At 39.4% G+C, this 24,822-nt stretch overlaps 1 protein-coding gene across 1 annotated transcript in view; it reads right to left on the reverse strand.

Annotated features, from left to right (window-relative positions):
• Window positions 1–2,599: 2,599 nt before the first annotated feature.
• The window catches only part of LOC114469432 (whirlin-like), a 60,259-nt gene continuing 38,036 nt past the window's right edge, over window positions 2,600–24,822 (reverse strand). Inside the window, exons 2-6 of the mRNA XM_028456944.1 lie at window positions 20,784–20,954; window positions 16,421–16,546; window positions 5,700–6,241; window positions 5,125–5,161; window positions 2,600–2,716 (exon numbers count right to left, since the gene is read on the reverse strand). Of these exons, the coding sequence (XP_028312745.1) occupies window positions 2,600–2,716; window positions 5,125–5,161; window positions 5,700–6,241; window positions 16,421–16,546; window positions 20,784–20,927 (966 nt within the window). The 5' untranslated portion in view covers window positions 20,928–20,954. The remainder of the gene's footprint in view (window positions 2,717–5,124; window positions 5,162–5,699; window positions 6,242–16,420; window positions 16,547–20,783; window positions 20,955–24,822) is intronic.

Below are 24,822 nucleotides of genomic sequence, written 5' to 3' on the forward strand. Positions count from 1 at the left end.
TAACATGGATGAAAACTAATTTAAACTTTAGCTCAGAATGTTTGTGTTTTGTGTATACAACGCAAAGCTGCATGTTTGTTGCTTAAGGCATTGTTTTCCACTCTTGTAGCTGCTTTTTTTAAAGACAGAAAAGTTTTACGTAAACTTATTGTTTGCGTTTGGTAACCTAATCTGATAACTGAATGGGCTTGTAGGGTTAATATTTTAAAAGTTACCTCCGTGCAGAGCTGAAGCCCAAACCATCACTGTTCATAAGTTGTTATGATTACCCAGTGCCACAATAGAACTGTGATCCCTCTTCCCTTCTCTTCCACGGTCTTTAATTTTTTAATGGTTAGCCGGCAGCTGCTGGGAATGCTTGTTGGACACGCATTAAATCAACATGGCCACCCATCCAATCCTAAATTACAAAGCTCATTAGGCCTTGGCGGCCTCGGGCTCAGAAATGGGATGTTTCCACTGAATGATAGCAGTATAATTATAGCCCAGGCTTTGATGGTTTTCAGCCCATTAGCATGTCACTTAGCTGTTTACAGAGTCAGTGGGATTAAATACAGTGAGGGTCATGCGAGTGTGAATTTAGGATGCTCACATTTTGAATGACATCTTTCTCCACTTTAAAGAAAACTGTAATTTTATCAACGTAAAAGAAATTACCAGGATCTGGACCTGGACTATTCTTTATTTACAGTAAACTTGTAGGTTATCTTTCCAAGTGTAACTCTACAAAAAACAAAAAAACAATAGGTTTGGCCAAAAAAAAAATTGACTTTTGCTTTAGAGATTGGCGCCAAATAATACATCGCTGCTCCTGTGTAGGGATAGAATCTGCATATACGCGGTGGTGGAGGGTGACCGGTTTGAATCCAACCTGGGTCATCACTGTTGGATGTTAAACAAGTTCCTAAACCCTAATTTCTTGTGTTGTACGTCACTTTAGATAAAAGCGTCTGCTAAATGAAGTTGTAATTTACATTCCGTGGTGCTTGTTAAAGTGCAAGTACACCCCCAGGTTTTTGCTAGAGGGAAATTCAAAAAATGCCTCGGTTATGGTAAATGGTAAATGGACTTGATTTTATATAGCGCTTTATCACCACACTGAAGCAGTCTCAAAGCGCTTTACATATCAGCGCATTCACCCATTCACTCTCACATTCACACACCATGCAAGGCGCTAGTCGACCACTGGGAGCAACTTAGGGTTCAGTGTCTTGCCCAAGGACACTTCGACACATAGTCAGGTACTGGGATCGAACCCCCAACCTCTCGATCAGAAGATGACCCACTACCACCTGAGCCACGGTCGCCCAGGAGCAACGCCCGGTTATGGGCGTTGCTCCTGGAGTAGTTAAGACATGGCCAGTCACAGCAGCCCCACCCCGCAGTGCTGCGCATTTCCACATAGAGATGTCAATCAGTGATGTAGGCAGTGCCTACCCAAGGGTGAATTTATATTTTCATTATTTGTTTTAATTATAATTATTATTATAAATTATTTATTTTTCCATTTCCGATAGCCTACAGTACCTATAATTTTTATATTTTTGTGTCAGCATTTTGTGCTTTTCATAGCCCAAATGACTAAATCGCTATTTCCTGGTACGGCAGAGATGCTGCACAGTCTCACTCCACTGTAAGGCAGGAGGAGGCCACACCCCCTCCCAAAAGCACATTGCTGCTATTGAATAATTGTTTATGTTTCTTTCATGGTGTTTTACGATGTTGATTTTGTTAGATGGCTAAATGCTTGTTCATGTAGATGTTGTTGGTTTTTTCTTTCTTATTATGAATTTTATATTTTGATAAGCGCATTGAGATAACTTTGTTGTAAATTGTGCTATACAAATAAAGTTGAATTGAATTGAATTAACACTTGCCAGCAGAAACATATGGAATTGTCATTGGTGTTGACATTGGGGGTCTCGAATTGCAACGCCCTGCCTACCCAACCCTAGTGCTCACGGCACTGTATAATATTCAGCAGGAGAAAGTGGTTTTAGGGTGTACTTACACTTTAACTTCCACTGTGATGGGTTTAACTGAGAGCAATAGTGGGCTAAATGGCCGATCAATATCCTGCAGGTTCACTTTAACCGCACACCTCAAATGTTCCTCAAAAGCAAGGCATTTTACAACACAAAATGAGCACTTTAATGTCACATATTCATTTCTACATCAAACAGGCATTAAAACTCAGAGTCTAATATTTTTTTAAACCATTTCTTTGGAATTTACGACTCACAAAAACGTTTACTACCTTTGGTCAAATGTATGAAATAATATTGAAAGGGACCTTTCAGAAAGAAATGACGATTTCCACCGAAGATTGAAAATACTGTTCGTTTCAGACTCCTTCATCAGCTTGGCTGTTGATTTATTCAAATGTGTTCCTCAGGTCTCTGGGTGCAACATGTTTGTGTTAACAAGCTTTACTTGATCTCACTCCTCCCTCACTGTGACTGCTTCACATGTGCAGTACGTCCCGCTGACGCTATCCCGCTGCTCCCTGAGGTTTTGGCAGCTAATTTTAACTAAAGGTTACGGCTGACGTAAAGATGTGAAGCACATAACTTATGTATGCAGATGATGGCTCAGAGGATTAGAGCAGCAGGAAGCAGTCAGTGTGAGAGCTAATGATGGTGAATGAGAGCAGATGTGTTGAGCTGCTAAGCAGCTGGTTTGTAAGACTGAACAGGAAATTCAAAAACTTGTTCTCCTGCAAAATTTAAAAGAGGGACATAGTTGTGATATAAGTCTGTGATGCAGCAGTAAGATGGATTGCTTTTTTCAAAAATAAATCAATAAGTAAACAGACATAATTAGAATAATCTTAACCTGGGTTCGATCAAGCCCCAGGGTTGGATTTGTCAGGAGTCAAGACGCACACATTTCCTTTATAAACTAGCCTTTAAAAAATAAATTACCATAACAGCATTACATTTTAAATTGTATTTATTCATTTATAACAATTCAAATTAAAAAGCATTTTAAACAAAGCAAAAAATCAGCCCAAGTTAGTTTGTGTGACAGAATTAAATACGTACCTACAGTATGATTAAGAATCATATTTTATTTTTCCAATTACAAAGGATTTGGTCAATTCACTGATGAAGCTTACATTACCTCCATTAAGGAGAAGAACCACTTCTTACTAGGCTTTACACCGGCTATATCGGATCGGCCAATATTTTGCATTTGATGCATTTAATGTAATGCTGTAATGTCTTAAGTCGCCGATCCGATCAATGCTGCATTGTTCGCAGTTAAAGGGCCACGCACCCACACACACACTGACAACAAATGTTATGCATGGAAATTCTTCAACTCTTCCACTCCCTCACAGTCACAAGGCTGCGTTTAGGTCCCGAAACATGGTACCGTTTGATTTTCCGTGAATCTGTATCAGGTATTACCAAAGGAACTCGGTCAATACCTAAAAAAAACAACCTGAATTCATATGTATGCATATATATTTAACCTCAACCAACTGACCGAAAACACCACACAACCCAACCTAACCTGATAAACCAACCCACCAAACTCAAAGAGCTAAATGCCACTCAATCAACCAAAGCAACTATCCAAAATTCTTGATTACCAACCTGAACAAAACTTATAATTACTAACCAAATTATCTCTCAATCAGCAACCAACCGACCAACCAACCAACCTTTAATCCCTGACCCAAGTACACCGAATAGGTCTGTCTGAAGAACATTCAAATGGACATTCCACATTCCCTGTGGACACTTTTAGGACCATTTAGTCTAACACACACATCTATTTATATAGACTGTACCATAAAACACCATCAGAGGATAACACTAACCAACCAATATTCACATATAAAGAAAGACCCCTATGGTTGATCTGGGATTGGTTGCAGTTGGCTAAGAACTGAAATACATAAACAAATCTGCCTATGGACTGTGAAAAGTCATTCAAAGTGAAGTTTAGCGTAAATTGTATTTTTTGTTTACCATCAGTTGTTGGAGTAAATACTCATTGCACAGAAGACCCAAAGCTCAAAACAAACAATAAATGCAAAAACACAGACAAAAACCTGAGTTCTAAAGGAACTCAACAAAAATATCTGGTCTCTTTCAGCAAATTGAAAAGCCTCTTTGAACGTTATCACTGAACGGGAGGCGGCCTCATGTCCTTCAGGAGGGGAATCAGGAAAATACAAAGCTTTTTTATTTTTTGTTTGATTGAGTTTGCTCCTCTTTTTATGACAGAGAGCTTGCAGAGCAACAGCAGGACTTTCATTACCATCATCGGAACGCCAAATTGTACCGTTAGCTCCCTGTGGTGACCTCACCTCGTACAATATTTGTGTGTGTGTGGAAGGTTTGTGAGATGCCTTGCTGGATGTTCCCAAGCTTAGTTTCTATGTGGCCCCTGGATAGACTGGCATCATGTACAGGGTGTACCCAATGTTATGTTCCATATGAGCTGGAAAAAAGCACAAGCAAACGCCTTGTAACCCCGAATTCAGGACAATAAATAGGTATCGAAAATAGATAATTGCAGATTCACTGAGGGAAATAATAAAAGTTACAACAGCATATTTAAAACTACAAAATAAGCTTTCTTAAATAATTTGTTGTGCTTTCTAACACTACGGGTATTTTTATTTGGTGTGCATCCTCCAGTTGCAAGTATTGACTTAGCTTAGTCTGTTTAGTGCTCTGGTTTTATTACTCTTTGTTAAAATTCTGTACAACATAAATCTGTAAACATTAATATGTTCCACATGCAATGTTTGTGTGTAAGTCAGTCAGGTGCTTTCTGTCCGTTTCCATGTTGACCTGAGATATGACTTATGTCCATTTGTTCTAAAACATTTCTTCAACATTACTGCAAGAGAAAAAAAACGACAACGCATTTGTGGAAACTGCAAAGTGGTCGTGACAAGTTTAATGAACTTGAATCTCTGTAGGAGTTTTTCTTCGGGGGGGCTGTGTGAAATCATGATATCATATTTGTACTTATGCTCAAAGTGTCTGAATTGGATTGCATCCCCACAGGAGGCCGAGCCAATGTGACACGCTCTGCTGGTGACGCTGCGTTTTAGTGAGGTAAGTGTGTGTGTGTGTGTGTGTGTGTGCGTGTTATTCTTACCTTTCCTAATACAGGTGTTGCTCTGGCTGAGGTTGGTCTGCAGGAAAAAGACACAAGCATAATGTTCATGAATGGCTAATTTCGCTCTTTTAGTGAAGTTAGAGTGTAAAAAACTCATACACACACGCAAATTATTGCTGAGGTGTGTTTAGGGTAAAGCAGTGAAATAATCAAAATGGTGGGTTTTATGTCTTTTAAGAAAAGTAGAAATTTCATATTAATTAATATTATGAATTACATCTGTACAAGAGCTCAAACTTCTGGGACAACATAATCAAATAAATAAAAATAAAATAAATTGTGAACTTTTCTTTATGTTGTCGTACATTTTTTAATAAAAGTTGATAAATCACTACTAATGATTTTGTTTTTTCCCCAACTGTCTCACAAACTCCCCCCTACCCCGCCTCCCTCCCTCATATTTAGTATTGGTGAAAACACAAATCTGCGTCTTTCATTCTGGAAAAATCGGAACATCCGTACTTGAAGTTGTTTATAGGAGGAATTTTCAATTATAATTGATCAAACATGATAGCTATCAGTCCAATTATCAATCTTTCATCACAGTCACTCACCTGGAGCTGCAGGCATTCACACCAGTGTTGATTAGAGAGTTGGCCACAGAGTTGAAGACGCCTGAGTTGATGAGCGAGTTCATGCTTGGGTCGATGACTGAAGCTGAGCTGATGGTCATGCTGACACCAGAGTTTAAACAGGGGTTGTTGACAGGGTTGAAGTTGGTGTTGATGGTTGTCATAACACCAGGGTTTATACACGGGCTGTTGACAACGTTGAAGCTCGGGTTGGCGGCTGAGTCGATGGTTGCCGTGACACCAGGGTTTAGACACGGGTTGTTAACAGGGTTGAAGGTTGGGTTGATGGTTGGGTTAATGCCCGTGTTGGGAGAAGAGTGGCTGCTGGCCGTCGCATTGGTCTCTGCAATGGTCTGACTGCAGATCCACCGGGTCTCGTCCACCACGGTGCGAGCGTGAGGCAAACGGCCAACATCCCTCACTTTCATCAGCAGCTGACGCCCCGTTTTCAGAATGTTGACTGCCTCGTCGTGGGAGATGGTGATGTAGCTCTGACCGTTCACCTCCAGTATCTGGTCTCCTACCTGCAACAAAGTCAGTTTGGTCGGTTTCTCCATTTCTGAATACAAAGCCAAATTTTAAACACGATTCTCTCAAAACTACTGTAAGTAACCAACAAACACATTCCAGTGCATGTAATCAAGTACGGATTACAGAACCCGCAATCCTGAGCTGTCAAGATGGGCATCAAGAGTTTCTCAGACAAAATCCAACTCAATTAGCACAAACAGGTAGCGAGCTCTTACCATTCCAAACAAAAATGAAAATGAAGCAGTGGAAAACCCTTAATTTTGTCAAACCCAACTAGAACCAGCAGAAAGCAATCCCCATTTTAGTAAAACAAATCAGAACAAGCAGTGGACCAGCCCCCACTTTGTCAAGACTTGGCAGAGAGTGAAAACGGCACCAAAGATGCAGTGGATGAAAAATCTGTCCATCGTTTGTACTTTGGATATTCAGTTTCATAACCAAATTAAAAAAAAAACAATAAACGGTGTGGTTATTCTGTTTTACTGAGTTAAAACCAAAATGGAAATACAGAAAAAATAAATAAACAAACAGATAAGCAGCAATTTTCTGTTTTAAAATTAAAATAATGGCAAAATCTTTTCTTGATTGCGTGAAATTTGGAAACGTACAAGGACATTTTTAAGAGAGAGCCAAAGAAGATTTTGATAAGAGTTTCTGTAGCACCGGAGCCACACACGGAGGATAGAACTTTTTAGGTTTTATTTGAACTGGTATCTCGCATGATTTTTACCAGCAGTTTTCCAGTACCGCTCCTGCTTTCATGCTCATAAACTGGTGGCTAACTATCCACTGTGTTGCTGGTGTGAGGCAAACAGTAGATGTTAGAACATCTATGATTAGAGACACAGCTTTTAAGTAAAAACAATATTTTCCATGTTTTCATACCTAGTTAAAGTTATTCACAAGAAACAAAGGGCACCAATAGATAACACCAACACTGTCTCCTTTACTCAGATATGTCAAAGTATTTATCGTAACTTCCAAATTCTATTTAAATTTGTGTATATTTGGAACCTTTCAATTCATCAGTACATCAGTCATGTGATTTTATGCATTGCTTCTTTTTGTCCTGGACAAAGTGTCTATCGCGGTCTGTTCAAAAAATATTTCCCCGTTAATATTTAAACAAAAAGAACAATATTTCACAATTAAAATTTTGAAAACAGCTCATTTGTTTTGTTTTTTTAAATTTATTCTGTATTTCCATTATGTTTTTTAATTAGTAAAACAAAATAACCACAGTTTATTTTTACTTTTTTATTTGGTTTTGAAACCAAATATCCAAAATGGAACGATACACATATTATATAAGTGACCTATGCTGGATTTATTAATTAAAGTTAAGGCAAATCATGAAGTTCATCAATCCAAAGATCCGTAGTGTAAATGTGGAGTGTGTCGCTAACTGATCAGGCTGATGATGTCTCGTTGGCAGGAGAATGAGAGGAATCTGCTGAGTGGAGGTTTTTATATCAAAGGTTGCTTGCTAAATCCAGGTACAGTATTCAGCTGTAGGAATCCGATCTGGCCCCATCTTCTAATTAACTCATAGAAAGCACAGGCAGACGGAGAGGGGGCCATCACACTATTTTTTCCTTCCATCTGAAGTCTGTGCTAAAAATCAGTGGCAGCCTGTAAAGACATATGGTCTTTAGAATCAATTTGGTGACTCATTGCTGTGCGTGATGTAGGAGATGCTGCTCTTTATCCAGCTAATAATGCCGGTGGGCCTCCTAACTGCTGGACTTTGTATCATTACAGAGGAAAATAACACACCTTCTGCATTTATTCTCATCTTTGGTCTGAACTGTGATTATTTGTCCACATTAGAGGAAGACTGGTTTAAATGCTGAGGCTGCAGTGAATGAGTCTGATAGAGGCTGAAAGATGAAGACAGGGTATTGTTCTATTCTTCATTAGTTAATGCTTACTTAAAGTGTTAATGTTGGACTGTACTTCACCCACTTTGAATGTTAAACTGCACCCTCTGTGTTAAATATAACAAAAACAAATCCATTTCTAAATAAACAAAAAAAAGTGCTTTTCACAGCAGAAAAACTGCTTCCATGGCGTAACTGCAGAAATTACTTATTGACTTCATCCTTTTTCATCTGTGATGTTGAGGGAAACGATGTGGATTCAATGCAGTTCCACACAGATGAAACTAAAGGAATATACACCATGTAATTAAATGCGGACAATATGGAGAAAAATACATCAAACAGAAGAAGAAGAAAAAGAATGATAAAAGGAATTCAAGGCTATCACTTGGTGGAATAGCCAACGATTACAGTTGTGATTAGACTGAGGAAGTCACGCCACGTTTCTTACCCCAGCACAATATACGACTATATTTTCACCTTCTGTCTGCCGCCACCAGGATTTACCAGCTGCATTCATTGATCATTCATGATCGCTTGTGAATTACGAGTGTGTGTGTGAGTCTGTGTGTGTGTGCGTGTGTGTGTGTGTGTGTGTGTGTGCAGATGGTGCAGATCGCCCTCTTTGCACGGAGGGGGCAAACAGCTACTTTCAGCAGCAGTCAGAGACAGTTTGTCAGCCATCTGGAGGGTAAAACAAGGGACGCAGCGACCCAGTAATGGTACAGATGACAGCTGAGGTGTGTGAGGAGCAAACATTGTGACAGGGGTGGGAAACCTGCGGCTCTCGAGCCACATACAACTCTTTTGCTTCTCTCCTGTGGCTCAAAAAGGTTGAGTGTCTGCTAACCATCTACCAATCACCAGCTTTAGAAGCACGGACACCAACAAACTCCAAGGTACTGAGATGATCTTTTTTCGATATTTAGATGTTTAAGTGTAATTTCACTACCTTATCGCCTCCATACAAGTACAGTGAGTTGATGCCATGTAATTGGCTGATTAGCTGTTTGCAGCTATCACAGTACATCTACAGTAATAAAGTTGCTTTGTCTCCTTGTTTTCCCACTCTTGAGTTGATCTGCACTACTATGTGTTTGCAGGTTGAATTAACAGCATGATCAGGTGTATCAGTAGTTACTAGAGCCATAGCGGCTTGTGCCAGGCAGGCATTCACATCCACTTTACTTTTTATGGTTCAACGTCAACTCTGCACATCATTGTCAGCGTTGCATTGTTCACCCTCATAAGGCTCACGCCATTTGTTTACAAAGTGTTGTTGCAATAGTCAACCAGTCATCCTGAAATCGATCGAATGTACCACCTCGTCTAGCTTCATCAATTTAAACAGGGAAATCCTGATTTGTGATTACATTGAACAGTTGAGCCAGCTGGTGTTGTGCTGGGACTCATGAACATGTTAGCTGGTGACTGGTTTCTGAGAGCACCACTGATTATAACAGATGTAAAGTATTGCAAATGACTGTTAAACTGCCATCTGAAGTTTGTATTTATTGTATTGTGATGAACAGGAGGTTCACATTAATGTAAACACTGAATGATAGTATCAAACCCTCGTAGACATAGTTTGTGTTATTGTCCCGCTCTCAGCGCAAGCTGCATACTATGGCTGTGTTCGACATCTCATATTAACGTACTACACACTCAATGAGTGTATACTGTCAACTATATACTATTAGTAGGATTAAGATGATGAAGTGAACATTTCAAACCTACAACAACAAAAACCTGATGCACACTGAGGCTAAATATCTCTGTTGATTCGCCACCTTTGAAAGTTCTGAAAACATTTTAGGTGAGCAATCAGAATATCATCATGTGGTTGTTTTATCCATAAAACTTCCAGAAACACATTTTCATGCCAACATTTCAGAGATTTTTGGATACCTGCCATTGTGCCACTGAATAAACTTGCGGTTAACTTCAAAACAAGAGCCCTATTTACAAAAGGGTTAAAAACTAATGGAAGACAAGAACATATGCTTTTGTTTTGAAACAGGGATGTTTGCCTTTTAGCATGAAGTTGGTCGCAGGACGATTTTACGTTCTGCTCGCAATGCATCATGGGGTGGTCAAGTATGACTAGTGTGCCCACCGTGCATACTTCAAAAATATCCAGGTATTTCTTGTGTACTCAATCTTTCCATACTATCTAATTGGAATGCACTACATACTGTACTCATTTTGACATCAGAGTAGTACATTAGCATGTGATTTCAAACACAGCATGTGTGTGTGTGAGTGCTGAATAAGCGCCGTGATCTGAGAAACTACAGTCATCAAACAAGTGTTAGACACCCTGAAATAGTTCATGCAAACACTGAGTGACAGCATTAAAGCCACACTACTGCCATGATGTGTCACCAGTTAGAATGATCACCAATCGAACTGCTATACCAAACAGGTTAAGTGCTCTTTGTCAGAGAGCTTCAGTCATGTTGTTTCCCTCCATCAGCTGAAAAACTGCCTGTGTTGTTACTATCCGTTTCCCTCAAAGCTCAGTCAATGTCAGCCTGAAGTGCAAAAAGTAAACACTTCCTTTAGTGCTCATATAAAGAAAGACACTTTAGAAGTTTGAAAGAAAGACAACAAAGACAGCTTTAACACAGCATAGTATACAATGTATTCTAGTGTACATTTTCACACATCTCAGTTTTTGTCTTCTCTACAACATTTTTCACTGCCTTGCTGAAAAAAATCTATCTGGAATCCTAACTTCCTTATGAGATCACTGACGCTTCTGACATAAAATCTATTTCCTTCTACCAAGTTTACGCGTAATTGCTAATCCTCAAAAGTATCCAAAAACTCTTGCCTCGTGGCTCACCTGCAATAAATGTGAAAAAGGTGCCAATCGTCAAAAGGATGAGGCAATCGGAGCATGCCTGGGGGCGGGCTCTAGCTCCGATCGTCTTCTCTTTTTCATTGTATTCCTGTGAGATTCTACATACAGTACCTCTACAACCGTCTGCTCTTCCTCACTGCTCCACATCTGCATATCAGTCCATTTACAGCTTAATATGTTCACTGTTTACTCTAATCACACTGCTGCTAGCCTGCTAAGCTAACTCTCTGAAAGTTTTACTTCTGCAGTAGAAACTAGAGTCTGTTTTATTTCTTTTCTGCTCTATATGAACCACCCTGGTCCACCACAAGGACAGCATCTAAAACATGCAGGACAGGGGCTCTCCAGGACTGGACCTTGGTACTCCAGAGCTAAGCTGTTCTTACCTCAGTCCAACTATCACATCTTGTTCTTTCCATCCTTTCCAACCGGCAACACAGGCGGTTGACTAGGGTGCCATCTGCTAGAGGGGCACCAAATTGCACCCCCTCAATTTTTTATTTATTTATTTTTCAATAATAATTAAAAAAGGTATAATAAATGTGAAACACACCCTTTACAACCACTGTACATGTTTTCTCTTAATTGAATATTAATATTAAAGATCTGTAACTACTCTTCTGCCCATATCTAAATGTATTTTGTTTTAATTATTGTTCTATTCTATAGAATTCTATTGTGTGGTTTGCACATTGTGTTCTTTGGTTTTAAGATTTGTGTTACTGACTAGTAAAACCAAACAGGAAAGTAGAAAGTTCCTTGTACTGAAACTTTTATATGGGGGGGCTCAAAGTCCACTCTTGCCTAGGGCACCAAATAATCTAAAGCCGGCCCTGTTTCCATCTCAAGAACAAGAGTAAATGTTCTCTGTTCGAGGAAAGAAAAGCTCATCAGCAGCATGTACAGTGTAGAGGAGCATTCACTGCAGCAGGAGTGAAATGAGGTTTAGTCCCTGTAGACCTCAGTTCGGCTGCCTCGTCAGGTGAACAAACAACATTTAATTGAATGGAGATTTATATCAAATTCCACTGAAAAGGGTTGAGCGTTCAACTCTAAAATTAATGAACGGCTGTCACAGCTAAGCATGAATATGAATGAGTCATACGACTTTAAGCCGCGCCTGTTCACAGTTGACTGGCATGATGGAGCTTCTGGTTTTCTAGCACTGCTGAGTTCAGGAAAATCAGACCGAGGTACTCCACTGCTGTTACCTCAGCTTCAGAGAGAGTGGAGGCTGATCAAAGCTGGAAATACCAAGCCATTCAGAAGAATTACGTGCTTTGAAGTTTAATTTTACCACATTATACTTTAATATTGGCTTATTAATATGAGTTCCTACTTTTACTGATGGTCATTCAAAATGGGCCTATTCTTAGGAGGAGCTCAGAGTAGAGCTGCTACTCCTCTCAGCACGGAGGAGGCTCTTACCCCCAATTTCCACTGGATGCGGCTCCACTGCGGAACGTCACCGCCGCGTCACTGGAGCTGATTGGTTTCCACTTTAGTCTATGTGTTAATTTCCACCGGGTCCGCTGCGGTGCGTGTCTGCTCCTTCCCAGATGCGGTAGTCCGGTGCCCAGATATAAGCAGGGCTTCTATTTCTGGTGGACACCGGAGCATGACGCATCAATCAGCACAGAGAAAATGAAGCTCAACAGGAAATTAAGCACGTACTCCGCAATAAAATATCGGGTTACTTTTCAAAATAAAACACTTCAGATTATATTTCAGGTAACTACATCACCAAAACATCATAATGTGTAAAAACAAATTCACATCCACTATATTGATTCCTCTCATACTGTAACTGCACTGGAAACTGCAGCAACTTTGATTTAGTTCATGTTTTACTGATGCAGTTTTATCTCTTCTCTGTTGGCTGTTGCTAAAAAATGTGGCAATGACAAATCCAGAGTCCAACATTCTTGTTCTCCTTCGTTAGGAACACTGACCTGTTCATCTGTTTATTGTTGCGTTTATAACACATACTGTACATTTAACTGCATTCTCGCGCGATTATAAATACCGGATCGGTGCCGTGGCGCAGCGGAGACGTATCCAGTGGAAATCCCGGGTTAAACTTCTAAGGGATACCTGACTGTACTAGACATAACAAAAACTGTTGCTGTCGTATTGTGAAATTTTATAGCCAGTTTTCTATATTTTTTGCTTTATTTTGTGTTTTTTTTTTGTCTCATTAGCCAATAAAAAGATAAAAAAAAAGTTACTAAATGTTTAAATTATGGATGAATGTGCAAGTCCAGCCACTCAGTGCCATCGCTCTTGGTCTTGTAGTATTCCTCGCTCCACTTTAACCAGGTTATGGTTTATTTTTCAGTGACAATTCAGAAAGTTCCCACATGCTTGGAATCAAAGAGTCATCAATAAATGGCTGCATGTATCCATTAGTGTTAATCCCTTCTCTCTGCGGGTCCTACTTTAGGGCCCAAATGGCAGTGACAGCGTCCTGCTGTGTGTGTCCCACATTCTGCTGCTGAAGCAAAGCGTCAGTCTTATTTACTGCCTCTGCACAGGCTGACAGCGGAGGAGGGATGGAAGTAAACAAGGAAGACTGATGCCCTTCCAGGATGGGATAAACAGCCTTTTGTGCGCTCTGATGGCGGGATCACTCACTCCACAGCACGGCGTATGTGTGTGGGTGCGTGCGTGCACGTGTGTGTGTGTGTGTACTGTCAATGAATGGAGGCAGAGAAAGCATCTGCCTGAGTGCCTTTTATCGTCCCTTTCTCCTTTTCCTACTTTTATATCTTCTTTCACAGCATTTCTTCCTCCTCCGTCCAAGTGTCTGATGCAAAGCCTGTGGCTCTGAGGCCAATAAAGTGTTTCTATGACCATCAAGTATCAGGTTAATGTGTTGTCATTCAACACAGTGCAAAATCTTAGCTCTAATGGGAAGACCACCCTTTTTTACTTACTTAGGCCCTCTCCTTTCAAGTTCAGATCAGCTCAATCATAATCCCTGAAGCTCACTTTCAGGATCCCTTCTCCAACCTTTCCTTGAGCGGCCTCTTCTTTTTATCCCCTGTAGGTTCCAGATTAGGTTACAGATAAGAGCCACGCCATGCGTTGTTGTTTGCAGTCTTACGTAGAGTGTGTCCTATCCATCCCCACTTCCTTCTCCTTAACTGTAGTGGGATTGGCTCTTCCCTGGCAAGCTTCCATAAATCCATGTTGGTGACATGATTTTAATTTGAATTTATTGATCATAAAGACATGCTGTAAAGGAGTCAGAGTTAGCCAAAATAGATTAGTTGTCATCTGGTGTCCCATTATTCCTCCAGCAGATACCAAAGATGTGTCTCAAACAGGTGTTGACAAAGGTCTGGATTTTGTTCTATTAACTACTTTGTGTTTCCCCATGTTTCTGAACCATAGAGCAGGACCGACTTCACAATGGATGTCAATATGTGAAACTTTGTTTTTATTTTGGAGCTCTTTCAATGACCAGATGTTCTTCTACATGAGATATACTACTCTTGCCTTCCCTTGCACGTCCTTATCTGTATCTCCAAGGCTGTTAACGATACTTCCAAAGACCTCACTTGTGGCATTTATTCTCAGCACCATGCTTTTTGCTGCATGACAAAGATGTGAGTGATCAAGCATCTTACATGAATAAAGAATATTTGGCAGATCCATGAAACCAGAGCTGGAATAATGTGGACACAGGGCTCATTCTAAGGCAATGTTGTGGTTGTACACTAATGTGAAAACATTTTAGCAAACATCCCATTAAGGAAGTGACTATAAGAAAGTTTAAGCTGAATTTAGTATGTTTGGGTTTAATTCATGGTGAGGTATTACTATCACCAGGCTGTTACACAACACAACCATTTAGCATTACAGTTATACATGAATGGGTTATACAATATCTCATTACAAAATAAAATTAGATATACAGTACAATGGTTATAAAGATAAATAAATAAATAAAAAGGACATCTGTCAGTGGTTTACTGCATTGTAGGGCAATGTGTGTGTGTGTGTGTGTGTGTGTGTGTGTGTGTGTGTGTGTGATTATTATTTTACAGTTTGAGATGTTTTAAACTTTTGCAGCTTCATATTCATTCATTTTTTTTTAGTATATCTCTATAGATCCCTCAATGGCTCACGTCACGAGTGACGTCACAACTCTAGCTGGAGGCAAAAACAGGAAACGCCGCTGGCAAAAGACTGTGGAGGTTAGTAATGTTACAGCTTTAGAATGTCATCTTTTTGTGTGTTTGGTGCCAGAATAGGACGACGTTAGTGGACGTAAATTAAAGTTTTACAGGATTCCAAACAAAGACAATTGTGGTTTTGCCTCCAGGCCAACAAAAAACATCAATGTTTTCAAACAATCAAATGGTCTATAGGTTTGATTTTTATTTTATTTATATGTTGGCTTTTACATCTTTTAAAAAAAAACTTCTAATTTTGATTTTGCAATTGTTTTATTTGTGTAAAGCATCCTCCTCTGTCTGACCATCTGACTTATTATTTTCAGTGTATTTTCAAAATAAAGGATAATGCAGCCATGAGGGCTGTTTTAGTTTTACCTCTAAGTAGAGCATGGTGTGACAATATAATGGGAGTCGTGTTGTTTACTGGGAGACGCTCCTGTTCTTCTGGCCTCAGGCAGAAGAAGAAATAGCACATGACCAGTTGTGCTGGCCCACTTTTTGAGACAAATGTTTAACAGAGCAGCTGAGATTGAGACGGGCAGGTAACAGACGCTAACAGGTCTGAGCAGCTCCATGGTAGCAGGAAGGCTCACAACAGGAAGTAACGAAGGAGGAATTTTTCATTTTAACTTAAATCAAGCCATCAAATATACTACTTTACAGTTTGTTTAGTTTGGTTTTGTTTTATGACAAACGCAAAAGGACAAAAATGAAATATAAAAAACCTTACGGCACTTTAGAGTTTTCTCAGTTCTCAGTTTTCAATTTTCCTATTTGTATTAATTTTACTGCATACATTTTTACAGTTTGTATTAAATTACTTTTTAGTTTCTTTTTAACTTTTAATTAGTGAGGATGAAGGAAGCATTCACACTTTTCTTTTCCAAATTATTTATTATTGTGGGAATGCAATCTTTGACCTGCTATTACTCCGCCAATTCTTACCCAATCTGCACTATTCAAATGTCAAAATGTTCTTCTGCTTAGTGAGAATGTTGGTAAATGTAATTTGTAAAATTCTAACTCTTTTACTGAGTCCTGAGGCTCTCCGGATCATTTTCTCCAGCAAGTGCATTTAAACAGAATCCTTTAAGACCACCAGGTTTATGGTGAGTTTGCCTTAGTGTAACTGTAAGGTAATGAATACACAGACTGCACTGTGCAGTTAGAGAAGAAACAACGACTAGGGTTAGCATACTGTAGCTAAGCTAACAGAGCATGTGATTGGGTGAGTGGAGCTACCTTTAATGCTCCAGCGTCTGCAGCAGATCCAGGGTCCACCCCGGTGATGTAGATCCCTAATCCATACTCGGCTCCACCTCGGATCATCAGGCCCAGAGAGCGGCCATCGTCCATGCTTAGGCTCACCTGCAGGGACATAAACACCTGTGATGTAAAAACACAAACAAGGAAAGCATGCAAAAAGCCTGTTTATACAATTATAGTCTACACTATTGGATTCAGGATTACTGTACTTAGGTTGGTTTTTTAAGAATCCTTACTGAAGTATTTACTTCCTACTTTAATGATTGAATTTTTCCACAAATGTCTGAACTTTCTAATCAATACACTTTAACAAATGTTGAAAATTAGGATTCCACACAGGAAAAAGGTTTTCGCTCACTGAGTTCTGGTATTTATATTCTTTGACATGAGTTTGGTAAGAACTGGTTCAGAGCTGATGATGAGTGTCGATGTTTAATTAAGCATTTCAAAAGACACATTGCACACACTACCAAACAAGTCCAGCTGCAGGGAAAGAGGAAGTCCCACCCTTTAAGGGCTGCGTTTATAGTGGAATGATGATTGGCTGATCCAAGGAAGAAGGAAAAGCACTGGTTGCTCACTACAGTTTTAAATGTGAATCATTCACAAAAGTTATGACCTCTCACTTAGCAAAGAACTTGGAGAAAAACAGTAATCAATTTCTGAAAATAATATGGTTGCTATCATGAAGGATCCACTCTGGTTTTTACTCAGTAAAGTACAGATGACAGCGTAACCGGCTAGCAGAAGCCTGATTAGTGTAAACAATGACCATAAAAAGCTGCAAATGTGAAGCAGTGAGAAGGAGCAGGCATGTGTAGATGCTTCTAGAAACTCTCAGAATACAGTGGAACTGTTTATTATAGTTAACAGTCACAAGACTACAACTACAACCTGCCTAAGCATACTGTGATTGCCACAAGTCTGGCTGCAGACTTGCACTGTCAAGCGCTAACTGGGCTAACTTTAGGATTAGCCATGGGTGTTTTATTTAAATATATCTATGCTGGGATAAGCTTGCCGTTATGTGCATGTGAACTGTAACACATGTTTACTTAAATGTGCCATTTTACAGCTCAAACACAATACAATATATAATTTTGTTTTATTTCTTACCACATAATGTACAACGTTATTTGTCTTTTACAGATGCATATATCTATCATTCCGGCTGGCTCTAAGCCTATTGCAGAACGCTGTACGACATGTTGCAGCCAGTTTCACTGCCCTCTGTGCAACAACGTCAAACCAGGAAAATGGTCAAGGCTGCAGAGGCATTTATAATCATATTTAAAAGGTGGCATTTCATTTAAAGGTAAGATAAATGTATTTGTCCCTATGTTTGTTCTCATAAATCTGAGCGAATGTGGTTTGGCTGGTAATAGGGGAAAGGAAAATTAAGGGAATGTACTTTTCAGTGAAGAACACCTATTTCAAAAATGGGAAATGGCAACCATGATTTTAGAAATAATAACAGAAGAGTTTAGAAATCCTTTGAGAGTTATTCCTTAAAGCTGATATCTACATTTATGTATGATTCTCCTGAAATACTATGGTCTACTACCGGTAGTCATTCATATACATTAATGTATATAAGTCCCTCCTTCGTCCTATAGACCCCTATACAAATGGCAATGATCACTGAGTGCGACCAGCCAGTAGGCTTCAACTTCCTATTTTTGAGACTGTCAATCAAAGTGAATGCGGAACTGTGCATGGAAACAAGGCCGTGCGTCACAACAACAAACAGGTAAATATGATTTTGGCCCATAGACCTATATCAATGCGACCCGATGAGACCTTGTTATGTTCCGCAATGAGCGTGCAGAAAAATAGAGGCGTGGCTTCTGGTAGTTTGGCAGATGCAGTGGGAGGAAGTGAGGCTGTTTAGGGCGGGACATCGAGACGTTTCTCAGAAACTCCAGATAGCAGCTTACACAGCCAAATCAATATATATATATATATATATATATATATAATTAATATCCATAAGCCTGTCTGAACATGTTTTTAACATGTTTTTTTTCAGGTGTTTTTATTTCAAGATTTATAGAGTAAAGCAAAAAGCTGTCCATTTTGCTAATTCAAATTAAAGAATTAAGTTTTTAAAGGAGATAATTGAAAAAAAAATTGCAAATTATAGAATAGCCAAGTGTTCATTAGTTGTTTGTACGCTCGCTTGCTCGCTTTTATTTTGAAAGGCTTACGGTCAGCGCAGTGCAGACAGAAATCATAGTAACACGTCTGAAGATGGATGGAAATAAAGTGTATTCACATAGGAAGCAAAAGCTACGTACTGTCCAGTACATTCGCTTTTATTTTGAAAGTCTCAAGTGAGTTCCGTGGAGGTCTGCACACCCGCGACACATAAATCATAATACTATATACAAATACAATAAATCCCCAAGAAATAAAGTATATCCACATAGGAAACAAAAACTACATAATTTCTGGTGCAATCGCTTTTATTTTGAAAGGCAACAAAAACTACATACTTTACAGTGCAGTCGCTTTTAATTTGAAAGCGGAAGACAGGTCACGACAGTGGAGGGAACATCTCAGTGCAGGTCTGCAAGGTAGGGTCATGATAGTGCAGGTCTGCAGCCTGAGTCGCTGGATGATTGGCACCTTCTTCGACCAATAGCGTACGTTATAGGAAAAGAGGCACTGTATTGCCAAAAACAAGTGCCAATCAGGAGCCTGATCTGGGCATGGGATTTAAAGCCAGGAGCGACTCATCTGTGCATTTTGACAGGAACATTTTAAATTAATTGGAAAGTGACAGATTTTTCAGTGCAACTTAGTATTGTTCTTTACACCTTCAAAAATAATTTCACTGCATCATGCTACTCAAACAAAAGCTGGAAATGAATCTGAGCAGAGTCGATTCTTGCAGCAGATACTTGGCCCACTGTAGATGTTCAGCTCCCGCTCTGTCAAAGATTTATACGTCTGCCAAATGAGCAGCCAGCAAATCATCCATCGCTGCAGTTTGAGCCTCTCAGGCTCCCGTCCAGAAACGCCTCCTCCGTGCTCCTGCTTTAATTAGCTCTCCTCCAGGTCATCTGAGCTCGAGTGAGTATGACAAAGTGTAAGCACTTTCCTCAGGTATCCTTTGGCTACTGTGCCCTGCCAACGGTTAATGTAGGAGATGTAAATCAGTACCAACCGTTCCAACCTGCAGCACTGCCTTTATTACCACTGGATGCACTGAAGTGCTTGTGCAGCAGTTTTCCAGTGGAGCTGCTACACTGCACATCACAGTGAAAGCTCAAGGTTTTCTCCACAAACTGGACCAAGAGCCAGTGTGATGAGATTGTAGAATTTCTGTTTAACTTTGGCAGTCTTAACAACAACATTCTCATAGATCAGACATGGGCAACTGGTAGCCCTAACAGTGGTCTAATTGTGTGTCGCCCCAACAATGAAAACACAAACACAAACACAAAAACAACAAAAACAAAACAAAACAAAAATGACAGAAAAATACACAAAATGAAAACAAAAAGTCATCAAAAATACACAAAACAAGAACACAGAAAACAACAAAGATTCCCAAACACAATAAAAATACATGCAGAAAAAACTATACAGAATGACAATTCACATTCACAAAAAAAACACAAACAACAAAAACACACAAAATGTAATTTTTGTTTTTTCTATTTTTATTCTATTTATATATTCAACCAGACCTGATGATATGAACAAAATGGTAATTTAAGTTTTCAGACTTTACAGCAACTATTTTCCACAAAAGTAACACATCTACCAACTATTTTCTGCTCTATTGGTGACTTTAATAGATAAAAGCACACTCCATTACTTTTCTTAACAAGAAGCGGGTGCAGTCATGAGCCACACATCGGTTCTAAAGCGCTCACAGGCAGCCCAATCCATAGCGGGTGTGCTGCTCATCTTTGCAGAGTAGCTTCTGTAGCACAGATGTCATAGTTACTAACTAGATGTAGCCTAATAACAGAGCTCCCTACTGCCCACCTGGAGGTTCCTGTATGCATGCAGTCACTGCAAACATTAGAAATACTGGAAAAACAAGTTAATAATATTAAATAAGAGGATTTCCATTGACTCAAAAAAAAAACAACAAAAAGCCACCATTAAAGTATCCACCACATTTCTAGAGGTGCTATTACTGTACTGCGCATTCAATGTTCTGAAAACATTTTAGTGGTTATGTGCTTTTGAAAAAATGGAAAAAAGCTATTGTTTACAGGAGTTTAAGTTAGAAGTGCACAGCTGGGGTTCTGTTGGTTACTCAGCATCTTTAAAGAAAGCCTTGGTGAGAGCACAGTGAAAAGGACTTGATTCATTTTCCTACCGTCCTCTCCTCCATTATTGGACCTTGATGGTTTTCGTGGCTGTCTGGTGGAGGCGACACGCTGCGGCCCTGAGGATCCACCCAGCTGTAGACCTGATTGGTGACAAAGCCTCCGGGGATCCGACCCATCGAACACACCGACATGGTTAACTGCTTGCAGCCCTTCAGCACCTGATTTAGGAGGGAAACATTATGATTGCGTGTGTTTCTACATCAGAGATTTTCAACAGGTCATTCAGTGCCCAAAAGTTGGTCACAGTCAGGTTTTCAAATGGAAAATTATCCTGGCTTTCCATAATTTGAATGTGAAATGGGCCACTTTTAAATCAGAGTACGAACCACATCAAGTTGATCGTCTGATCCGAGGGCCAAAATATCAACATTCATGTCAGCATTTTGGAATGACCAATCTTTAATGGTGCAAAACAAAAATGGAAACTGAGGTGATTTCATTGAACACTTTAAATCAATATTGAGATGGTTTAAGGCCTCTTTTATGAATAATTAAAAATAAATGTTGTTTGTGTTTAGCTATGCGTTTAACTGTTTGTATGTGTGCTTGGCCAGGACTTCTTTAAATTCTTACTCTCAATGGGATTTTCCTGGTTAAATCAAGGTTTTTGTTTTCATCTTGTGTGTTCTTGTTGACGTTTTGTGCATTTTTGTTGTCATTTTATATTTTTTCTTTTATTTTGTGTGTACCTCTAGAAAATACATTATATTTTTTTTTTATAAAATTGCACTCTGATTAATTTGTGCATAATGAGAAAACGTGTTTACTATATTGCTTGGCATTGTTTTAAGAGCATTTTTTTCTCCTTTTAACAGTAAAAGCCTTAAATTTGGATTTTCCATTATCTCCTGTGATGGTTTGTGTTATGACGGTAAATGAGTCATATCTACCTACACCAAATTTACATTTAACTTGTTGCTAAAAAAAAAAAAAAAAAAAAAGGAAAGGGTTTTTTCTTATTTTGGGTTCCCTCCCTCATTAACAGGGAGGGAAAAGGTCCTGAAGACAGATCGGTTGTTAACTTCTGTTGTACTCGGTGACGTTCAGCAGTTCAGTGCCAGACAGGAGATAAATGATGCCTCTGAGTGCTGCAACAATTACATATACTCAATTAGGCAGATAACATTTATACAGTTTGACAGATCCATGCAAATAATTTCATGGCTTGTGGAAACCTTTTCATTAAGTTGCATACACAACAAAAACTAAAATCCACAGTCCCTCAGTGAGATTTAATTTGGCTTCATTAGTCTTTGTTTGGAAAACAGTGAATGCAATCAAAATCAGATTCAGACGTTAATATCAGTAAATTGGAGCATAATTCATTGCTGTGCTGCAAAATGAAGACGTTGCCGTTGTGTGACCTTCAAGCTGCGTCCACATTTCATGCACTTTACTGTAAGACTGCACGACTGATGAAGAAAACCAATGCAACAATCACAAACAGGGGAATCACAAATACAGCGTCCTTAAAAGGGATATACTTTCCAGCCCATGAATAAGGGGTGCCGGTTGTAATTTGCGCATGCTAAAATAAACAGCAACTTTTTGCAAAATTTAGCAACAAACTATGTTTAAAAAAATTTATTTGTTTATTTTTGACAAGATTTACATATATCTTGTGATATCGTTTTTAATCATAAAAATGTCGATGTTACATCAAAATGTTAAATGTCAAATCTAAGTGTTAAATCTAAAAGTCACAGATGAAACTCAATATTTAGCCAATATGCAAATTCATTGTTTAGATTTAGCATTTAACATTTAAAATTTAGATTTAACATTGACATTATATTAGGGGTGCATCATCATTTTCCTCGTATCAGCTTTGCTCTTTTCACAGATAAGCGCTTTCAGCGTCCACTGGCTCTTTGCTCCGCTAGCTTTAACCTTAGCATTAGCTTGATTGCTAGCTTCAAATGCTGCACACTCAAGGGCGGATTCACCAAGCTCTGAAATAAAGGATGGTAAATCAATTGTGTCCCTAACTCCTTTGGTGATGCAGTTTCCTCAGCTGCTGCAAGGAATTCACTAAGATTGCAGCAATCATTAGTGCACGTAAGAAGTGGTGGAGACCACCGTATTTAAATGAGCGTTTTGTGGCGGTTCAATGTGGAGAGGTGAGGCGCACAGAAGCACACAATGACATTTGAGGAAGTTCAATTGGAGACAGACTTCTCTGTCTGCTGCACAAACATAAATAAACAAATAAAAATGTTTTTTTTTTTTAAAACAACTTTAAAATCTTATGTTATTTTTTCCCCCTAATATAAAGTGGCTGCTCCGTTAGATCCTGTAACTTTGCTCTGATCACTGCATAAAAAAAAGGCAGAAACCGTTCTATTGATCTGCCATTGATCCGAGTTAATGCAGCAACGCAGTCTGTCAATCAGTCTGCACCAATTGAAGATGGTCTGGCTCCTGAGTAGTCATGCACGCTCTTATTTGTGAATATTGTGCCATCGCTGCGTAAATTATGCATGCTGCTCAGCTGACTCTGGCCTGACGCTCCTGCCATCAACGCGACACAAGAGTTTTATGGTCAAAACATGGAGAGAAAGACACAGGAGCTCATTGGAGCTGTGCGTCCCAAGCGACATCCATGGATCTCTCCATCTATTCAGCATCCTCTCTGCACCAAAGCTACTGGACTCGTTCAGCTTTTTTTCTCTCTCCCACACACACACACACACACACGCACACACACGCACACACACGGACACACACGCACACACACTTTTCTTATTCAATGGCTATCAATATTGACTATTGTTTTATTTAAAAAATGTTCTTATACTAGATAGGTTAATTGGAGCATTTTTTTTTCCATCTTCGTTGTGTTTATTCAGTGCAGCTGATCTCTGTGTGTGTGTTTGCACCTTCTTGCCAGTCGTACTATTTTCGGCGCATAAAACAATCACCGCAAACAGTTCCTGGTTTGATGAATTGCATTGCGCCCACTGCATTAATTTAACTGCATGTCATTCTCCCATTTTTTTGCTCGTCTTGTGAGCTCCGCCTACTATACACATTCATTAGAGGGAAACACACTAAATGAAATGAGGGCGAATTGCGACGTGCAGCAGCCGCGCACTTCTAAGCAGAGTTACACTTGCACACGTTTTAATACCCCTAAACTTTTAGTGAATCGGCCCTTTGTTGTGTGGTGGTTTCTTAAACGGTGAATAATGTAGCGTTTTGTTTGCAGCTGCACCAAGACTTATTTCCGTGTTACAGTAATTATGAATTGTGATCCTTTGCTTTCTCTTTTTTGTGTAATACTGCCGACATGCTAAGCTAACCGTGCTCCGTTTGACTATTGTTGTTATCCTGTGTAGCAGAGGCATGTGCAGCACACACATGCACAAATGACCTGGTGTGCGGGTCTCAGTCATCTCACAGCAGAAGAAGACAGTGGCTGACAACACCTTTGCGGAAGTAGAAAAGATTGACGGAAGAGATTTGTTTCTTATACAAGAATCGGCCAATCGCCGTTCCCCCAAAATAAGGGAAATCAGTCGGGCCAATCAATCGGTGCATTCTTACATTCTATTTCTACAAAGAAAAGAAAAAAAAAATCACAAATATTTATGGTCAAATCAGGTCAAAAGTAACATTAAAAACGTTTTTTTAAATGTGGTTTGTTGCTAAATGTTGCTGTTTATTTTGTCATGTGCAACTTTACAGTTGGCACCTGCACTTTTAAATGATAGTTTTATTATTCAGCTTTAAACCTGTTAGTAATTCCTGGCTCAAACACACGTAATGTTCCTGTACATGTGCACTCACGTCCTACTTTATGCTGAGCTAAAGTTTGTTCCTACTTTTAATCGTGCCTTCTGCAGTGATTTTGTACATCCTGTATTTCGACTGTTCAAAGCGATGAGGCTCAGCGGTCCTGAGCATATGCTGAGACATCGCTCAGCCGTTGTGTGTCTGAGGCACAGACTGTGAAGAGGCCGTGACTCAGAGTGATGCCACTGGGAAAGCAGTTGAGATAGCCAAAAACAGAAAGGAAAAGGGTAG

Source organism: Gouania willdenowi, chromosome 9 (genome assembly GCF_900634775.1).
Source record: "Gouania willdenowi chromosome 9, fGouWil2.1, whole genome shotgun sequence".
Lineage (NCBI taxonomy): Eukaryota > Metazoa > Chordata > Actinopteri > Blenniiformes > Gobiesocidae > Gouania > Gouania willdenowi.